Raw genomic sequence first — 8,322 nt, 5'->3', positions numbered from 1 at the left:
CTTCCCTCCACTGTCTTCTGGGGGTTGCTGGCAGTCCTGGCACTCCTCGGCTTGGGGCGGCCTCACTCTGGTACCCACCTCGTGTTCCATGGCCGCCTCCCCTGCGTGGTGTCCTCACATGGTCTTCTCCCCGTGTATGTCTGGTCCCAGTCCCCCCTTCTTATAACAACACCAGTCCTGTTGGCTTAGGGGCCACCCCACTGACCTCATCTTAACTTGATTATGTCTCTAAGGCCCTGTTTCCAGACAAGGTCACATTCTGGGGTACAGGGGGATTAGGACTTGGGTGGTGTCTTTTGGGGGACACAGCCCACGACAGGGTGTATCCCACTGTACTGTGGTAAAGGTTGTCCACGAGGCCGGGGCCCCTGGTTCTTCATGACACCGTCTCCAGCCTCCCACACATCCTGTTCCTGCCTGTCCCGGTGTGAGATCTCGAGAAAGCTCCCATCCTGCCAGGTCGTCAGTTTATTCATCTGTGAAAGGGGTGGTCAGAGCACCTGCTCAGGGTATTTGTGGGGGAGTTAATGAGGTAAAATGCTGGGCCCAAGGGAAGGGCTTCAAAAGTATTGGGAAGTATGTGTGAGTGGATCGGGAAATGCCAGTGAGAGTCTGAGGGCCAGACGCAGGAGCACAGGCAGTGTCCTCTTCAGTGAGGAGAGACCTTAGAGGATTCTGCCAGGAAGAGCAGGGTGTGAGTAGTATTTTAGGGGCACCCCTGCTTTTTTTTTTCTTTATGGGGTTGGGCAGAGAGAGAGGGAGAGAGAATCCCAAGGAGACTCCTCACTCCTTGCCCAGCACAGAGCCTGACATGGGGCTTGATTTCACGACCCCGAGATTACGACCTGAGTCAAAATCAAAGAGTCGGATGCTTAACTGACTGAACCATCCAGGTGCCCCTAGGGGCACCCCAGCTTTAGGAGTGCAGGAATGAAGGGGAGCGAGCTGAGGGTTTAGGGTGTGGCCAGGATCCAGGGGAGGAGGACGGGGGCACAAAGCCCAGAGGCGACAGCTGTGGTGCCTTGGGGGTCTCCAGGAGGAAGTGTATCAATGAAGCAACGATGTAAAGTTGTCTTTTGGAAGATCTTAAACCTGGGGGAATGAAATTCAAAGTAAGGATGAATTCCAAGGCAAGAGCAGTTCAGTTTTCCCCTCCCTGACCCCTCGGGCAGCTCCTGAGCCATGTCCGGTCTAGCAGGATGAAGGTGCCGTGTGCGGGGTTGGGAAGCCACATGGCAGCAGTGAGTGCCCACGGGAGCCCCATGGCACATAGCCATGCATCTATCAGCCCTTCATGCGCACGGGAGCATTTAGTGACTGGGAAGGCGCAGGCTGCGCTTGGCCTCGAACGGACACTAGGTCATGCTCCAGGTCAGACCTTGACCTGTCTCAGCCACCCAATGATGCCGCCACTCAGCTGCCACTGAGAGGTTCTCAGAATCACAAGGAAATAAAGGATGTGTCACTGTGGGAGGTGATGGGTGTTAATCTGGCCTATTGGGGTGATCGCTATATAGACACATATCGAGTCACTGTTCCGTGCACCCGCAACTAATACAATGTCCTGTGTCAATTATATCTCAGTAAGACTGGAAGAAAAAAAGAAATTCATCGAAATAGCAAAGGTCTGAATTTTCCATTAAGGAATTCAGTGTATTCCAAACTTGAAGGATAAAAACCATCCAAAATGATTTAGTGAAACTCTCTCCCTGTGTTAGTTACTATGATTTGATAGCTATACCCTTAAAAAGTACAGAGCCATGACCCCCCACCCGCTCCACTGGGCTCTGCACACCATTTCTTGCTGGCCTGGGTCAAGCTCTTTAATTGCGCTTTCAGTCTGGGAATGATACAGACTGAAGGACAGGCTGACGTGTCAGATGACAGAGACAAATAGAAGGTAGGCAGTGGATTAAATTTAACAGAATTAAGGGAAAAAGCACCCCTCCCAATATGTTTGGATGTATATACACAGAAACAGCATGGAAGAAATGGACTTGAAACGAAGCAGCCTGTTGCAGCCACTGTTAGGGGTGTCTTACTGGAAATCCTGTGTTTGAGGGAGGGAGTTCTGTGACCTCTTTGCCATTTGACTGCTGTGGGGCTGGAGCTGGGTTTTGGACACATTCTGGGGCCTCCAGAACTTGTGCAAAATTGCAGGATGGCAGTTAGGGTGGGGAGAGGTCATTTGAAAAGCGGCTGTGGGACTGCCTGTGTACCTCTGTGCTCGTGTGCACCTGTGGGCATCTGTATGCACCTGTGTGTGTGCCTGAGCGCACCAACGTGGGCATCTGTGTGTGTGTGCACCTGTGTGTGTGCTTGTGTGTACCTGTGGGCATCTGTGTGCACCTGTGTGTGTGCCTGTACATACCTGTGGGCATTTGTGCACCTGTGTGTGCCTGTGTACACCTGTGGGTATCTGTATGCACCTGTGTGTGTGCCTGTACATACCTGTGGGCATTTGTGCACCTGTGTGTGTGCCTGTGGGCATCTGTGTGTGTTCACCTGTGTGTGTGCCTGTGTACACCTGTGGGCATCCCTGTGCATCTGTGTGCACTTGTGGGCATGCTGTGTGCTCCTGTGTGCGTGCCTGTGCGCACCTGTGGGCAACTGTGTGCTGTGTGCACCTGCGTGTGTGTATCCCTGTGTGCACCTGTAGGGATCCATGTGCTGTGTGCATGCCTGTGCACACCTGTGGGCATCCGTGTGCTGTGTGCACCTGTGGGCATCTGTGTGCTGGGCTCACAGGAAGGCGCCGTGGTCACTCTTCCTTATTCCTCATCACTCCAGAAGCCAGACATGAACTCCCAGCTGGGTGATGAGCACAGCAGGTCTGGCGTCCATGTTGGAAGACCGTTTTCCAGCAATGCAGGGCCTCCCCTGAGAGGACATCTGTCAGGGGGTGTGGGGTGCGACCTGCCAGCATGGCAGTCAGGCGGAGCTGGGTGGCACCGTGTGGAGGCTTGTAAGAGAGGTTCCCGCAGAGGGACAGCCTGGATCGGGCTGACGGCCAGAGAGTGCTGCTCTGAAGCTCATCTGATTTCATTATTGATCCCCTCGTAGTGCGTTGAATAGCATCCCTCACAATTTGTGTCCACCCAAAATCCCAGGATGGGGCCTTACCTGGAAATAAGGTCTTTGAGGATGTACTTGGTTAAGATGAGGTCCTGCTGGATTGGGGGGGGGCGGGACCTAAATTCAGTGACATGCCCTAATAAGGAGGGAAAGCTCAGAGGTGGCTGCGTGGGGACAGAGGCAGAGGTAAAGTGTTGCTGCTGTGAGCCAAGGAACCCCAGGATCGCCAGCACCTCCAGAAGCCGGCACAGGGGCCTGGGACAGTTCCTGCGCAGAGCCCTCAGAGGTAGCGTGGCCCTGCTGACACCTTTCTTTGGGATTTCTGCCTCCAGGACTGTGAGAGAGGACGTTTCTGTTGTCTTCAGCCCCTGATTTTGGGTCCCAGGAGCCCCAGGGACAGGAAGCACCCGCTGCCTCGGCCCCGGGCATGCCCTGCGCCTCCCACAAGGGAAGATGCTCCCTCTGCTTTGCCCTCTCCTGCTCTGAAGAGTTTAGAATCAAATGGAAAAGTCTTGTCATTTTTCACGATGCCACATTTCCCGCATTTATCTTTTAAAAAGCGTCGTACGCGTCCAGTGAATGTTCTAACAGCGGCGCTGTGATGTGGTTACCGTTTACGCGGTCTGGAGAAAGCATGTGCTTCCGTCCCAGCCTTGGGCGCACGGAGCCGGGTATGCCCGCGCCCCATTGTTTCCCAGCTCCGTCTCCCCTTCTCCTCTCTCCAGTCTCCGGCCACGCATCCATCTATCATCTCTCCTCCTCCTGTCTCCAGCCTTCTGAACTTGCTCGCGCTCACCTCGCACTGAAGGTGGTGAAGAACATGGGGGGATCAGTTAACATGCAGGTGTGTTGCCTCCACGGTGCCCCACACCAGGCTCCTGGGAAACACGGAGAAATCAGGTTGATTTTCCAGTGTGCATCCAGGTGTCTCTCATCCTGTGGACACCCCGGCGTCTTCTCGGTCCTCCGGAGAATCTGTCTGTCCAGGCGGATGTGCCTTCCCTCTGTTCATGTCTGCTCAGATGCGGCTGAGCACATCCACACAAAAGGGACAAGAGTGCTGCTTCTGTGGAACAAGCTTACGCAGACCTTCTTCCCACAGGACTGCCTGGGGTTGCCTAGCAATCCGACAGCACTCTGCTCAGCAGACGCACGACTTGGATGGATTTTTCCTATTTTTAATTTGTTTTCTGGGTGGGTATTATTGTGCAGTCGTAGGCTGAGCTCAAAGGTACGGCGTGGGTCCCCCTCGAAACAAGTAGGTCCAGGGAGATGGGGAAGAACCCCCCGGTCTTCGGAGGGGCCTCAGCATCTGTTCTCAGAGGCTCTTGTCTCCAGCCATCGCCCCGGTTGTGAAAGTTGGGTGGCACCTGGGGACCCTCTGTCCGCACTCCTCACACGTTCTGCAGGTCCCCTCGGCTCTCCAGAAGCAGCTGCGTTATCAAGCAGAGTGGAGAGAGAAGTGTGTGCGATGTGGACACGGGGCCCTGAGCTGCCTGGATCTCCCCCTGACATTTCCCGTCCACGTGGGAGGATACAAGGCATGATTTGCAAGGGGTTCACCCTCTTCTCGAGAAGATAAATGTCAGAACTGAAAGCAAGCGGGTACTGGTACAGAGCTGCCACGCTCTTAAATAAAATATCAAGTCTGGAAGTGTGTGTGTGTGACATTGCAGGTGCACCTGCCTGCTCCCCTGCATGTGAAATAGGAGGGCGGCATGGCGGGGCCGGGGCAGTCCTGCTTGCCTACTCAGAGGCTGGGGTCAAGGTCTGGGGCTGCCGCTCAGGCGCCCTGAGAGCCTGGCAGGGCCCCTGGCGGCTCTGAGCCTCAGTTTTCTCAACCATAATGGGGGGGACTGTTCACAATGGCCTCTGAGCTGCTTCCAGTCGGAAATGTCATGATGACGTCTGGGACAGGAAGCCAGGGAAGGGGTGAGGCGTGGAGGAAAATACCGTGAACTGGAGAGTGAGGCTCAGGGAAAGCTGGCATTTGGGAGGAAGTGAGGATAGCAAATGGGAAGGAGGAGGCAGGGTGGGCATGAAAGTATGCTGTCATGCAGGATCAGGAGAAAGTTTCCAGAAAGGGAGTGGATAGCAGGGCCACCTGCCTTAAGTGATTGAGTGCACGACTCCTATCCCTGGAGACCCCAGGAGAGCCATTCTGTGGGGTGCTGAGAGCAGGTGGGGACTGTCATGGATAAAGGCGAGAGGAAGGCGGGAGCCTTGGGCAGTGAGCAGTGTCTAGGGACGGGGCTCTCACAACATGGTTGAGCCCCCACCTGCTTTCAGGCTGGCAGGCTAGGGCCCCCAGGGCAGTAGAGATGGGAGGGGGGAGGCATGAGAGGGCTGGACAGAGAAAGCGGGAGTGGATTTGGAAGGAAAGGGGGAGGCGGGGAGGAAGTCTGAGCTTTCCCTTCCTTGTGAAAACCACGGTGCGGTCATCTGCCAGGAGTAAAGGGAGACGCGTGGTGGCTCAGGTGTGCAGCTGGGCAGCCAGCTCCGCTGGCATGGCAGTGCTGAGGCCACGCGTGGGAGGAAGGCCTCTGTCCCAGCTGTGACCAGAGGTGAGGGCTGGGCCGGCCCTGGCCTCCGTGTCTTCACTGGGTCAGTCAGTGGGGTTGGAGCATCTGACAGCCGGTTTCATGGTGATCTAGATTTCATGGGGTTCGAGAGACCTTACAGAATATATGCTTTTGCGTGTCTGCTCTGCATGCACAGATGTTAGTGGGTGGTTTCTCCCATATGCTCCCTCAGCCCCTGGGTGTCTGTCCCTACGGGGACATCCTGAACACAGGCAGGCACCTGTCCAGTGTCCTACAGTGTGCTCAGACTTCAGCCCAAAGAGGAACCCGCAGTAGCCTACAGTGGCCAGCAGGCCTAGGCAGTGGTGGGAAATGGATGTTCCTATGTATCTCTATGGAACGTAAATATTGGTGTGGAGAGGGGGAGAGAAGAGGGAGGGAGGCAGAGTCATTCTTAACTAGGAAGTTAGGATTGCAATAAGTAGCCTTAGAATTTACTCTGTTGGATTAAAAGATCAAACAAGGAAGCCCAATAATGGTGTAAAATGTACTCTCCACCAGCACACCTGCTGGTCATCTGTGGACTGAAGATCGTGGGAGACTGAAAAGGAAAAAGAAGTGCCTTTCTATCTTGTTTTCCTCCCACATTTCACTGTGGACCATCACCTACGTACGTGCAAGGTGATTACTGCAAAGACCTAGCCACGGTGTCCTTTCTGCTGTGGCTGCTTCAGGCTGCTCGTCTTGGATAGAGGGTCTGGGGGAAAGAAGACAAGGTGAATAATTTTGGGGTCACAGTCTAGCTGGCCTCAGACTGAGTTTATAAGAGCTCTTTATAGGGGATCAGTGAACCCACTGGCCCCGAATGGACCGTGGCATCTGTTCTAGGAGGGCTTTCTGGGGAACGGAGGGCCCCCCCTCCCAGCTGGGACGTCTGGCAGGTCGTTGAGGGAGAATAGGCTGATCTGCATTTTCTGTCCCTTAGCTCACTGTGGCCACCCTCCCGATTCTAAGAGGACACATGTGAGGGGTGAAACGAGTGTCTTCAGCTTACACTGAAGTGCATGGAGGGGAGAACAGGAACCCCACCAGCACCTGGCCCAAGCAGGCCGGGAAGGTACATGTTAGAACCTGGTCCAGGTTCATCTGGTGTTAAAGGGGCCAGCACGATGCCAGAGGCATTCTGGTGATGACAGCCCTGAACAGGTCTGTGTGTGGACAGTTAGACGTGTGCCCACCCCGCTGTAATCTGACAGCTTCCCTCCCACGATCTGCCTTCTTTCCCGTCCTGTGTACTCCCCTCCTCTGTCCCTCTCTTACTGGATACACTGTTTCATGCATCCCTTGTCATGTGCTTTCACTTTTTACTCCCTTGTTTTGTTGGAGCAAATCCTCTAGTAGCTTCCTGAGAAATGGCACATGGAGACACATGTTTTTGAACCCTTGCATATGCAGATGTCTTTATTTTAACCTCGCTTTTGTTAATTTGGTTAAGTAGGGGATTCTAGGCCAGGAGAGATTTTCCTTTGAAGGCACCGCTCCCTGACCTCTCAGCCCTGGCCGTTGCTCTAGAGAGCACTAAAGCCCATTCTCATTGGGGCTCTTTCTTGTGGGACCTGGAAACTTGGGGGAAATCTTCTTTGCCCCCAGTGCTTTGCATATCAGTATATCTTGCTGTGCTCAGTTTCCATCCATTGTGCTGAGAGCCAGGAAACGCGTTTGTGGGGAAGTTTGCCTGTTTGTTCCGTGTCCGTGAGTGTCTTCCTTCGAAGCATCCCGCTCTTGGTGCGTGGATGCAGGGTCTTCTCCGCTGTCTTTGCGGATATGGAAAGTGGCTGTTGATGATACCTTCTTCTCTGAGACTGTTTCCTCAGAGTTGCCCCCCGCCCCCGGCTGCCCTGCCCCGTGTTGTTTGGTGGCTCTTCTCTGAAAGGCTTTCCTCATATGTCTGGCAGTTTTGGGGTGTCTATTCATATTTAGGGGTGGGGCCTGCAGGCCTGGCTGGAAGCTCTGAGGACTGGGTTGGCTTGTCCACTGGGGCTTTTCCCTAGAGGGAGATTGGTCTGCTGTCTGCTGGGACACAGCAAGGTTATAGCTCACCTGCAGGAGGAGGGAGGGATTCTCCTAGGCCTTGCCTGTCGGGTAAGGTCCTCTGAGGGCTGAGTGGGGCTTTCAGCCATTGGGGGGCAGGAAACCTTCGTGCATGGAGTCCCTCTGGCCGCAGAACCCCTGCTCCGTTCTCCCCAGGGAACACCCCTCCAGGGTGTCTGGCCATCGGTGATCTGGAGCAGGCAGCCGGCGAGGATCTGTGGGCTTCTTAAACAGACCTCACCTGCCCTGAGTTGCCTTCCGATCTCCACAGGCCCCTGGCCCCCCCCTGGTTCGGAGCCTCAGAGGTTCTGTTTCTCAGCTTCCCTCTGCTGCGGGGTGAGGAGTCAGCATGGCCGGGCCAGGCACCACTGGTCCATTTGCTTCCCTCACATCGTTCTTGTTGGCTTTCCTCCCGTTCTCCAGCTCCTTGGGCTTTGTATCTTTTACAGAATCTCTTTTCGGTAGTTTAGTGGGGTTTTTGAAGGGAGTGAAATTAACTGTGGTCTCTTATCCCTAATTATTATTGCAAAGGACCATTCCCATCTTCTTTTCCCCATTCTCACTTTATTTTTATTTTTTATTTTTTTTTAAAGATTTTATTTATTTATTTGACAGAGATAGAGACAGCCAGCGA

General features: G+C 54.3%; 1 protein-coding gene across 2 annotated transcripts in view; it reads left to right on the top strand.

The window, feature by feature from the left end:
- Positions 1–8,322, top strand: part of RBFOX3 (RNA binding fox-1 homolog 3) — a 422,918-nt gene that overhangs the window by 38,689 nt on the left and 375,907 nt on the right. For both annotated transcript variants that reach the window (XM_034640564.1, XM_034640563.1), the window contains exon 2: positions 3,408–8,235. In XM_034640564.1, the coding sequence (XP_034496455.1) occupies positions 3,677–4,657 (981 nt within the window). In that variant the 5' untranslated portion in view covers positions 3,408–3,676 and the 3' untranslated portion in view covers positions 4,658–8,235. Of the gene's footprint in view, positions 1–3,407 lie in introns of those variants that run through there.

The sequence above is a fragment of the Ailuropoda melanoleuca genome, chromosome 13 (genome assembly GCF_002007445.2).
Source record: "Ailuropoda melanoleuca isolate Jingjing chromosome 13, ASM200744v2, whole genome shotgun sequence".
Classification (NCBI taxonomy): Eukaryota; Metazoa; Chordata; class Mammalia; order Carnivora; family Ursidae; genus Ailuropoda; species Ailuropoda melanoleuca.
This window is presented reverse-complemented; position numbering and strand designations above follow the sequence as displayed.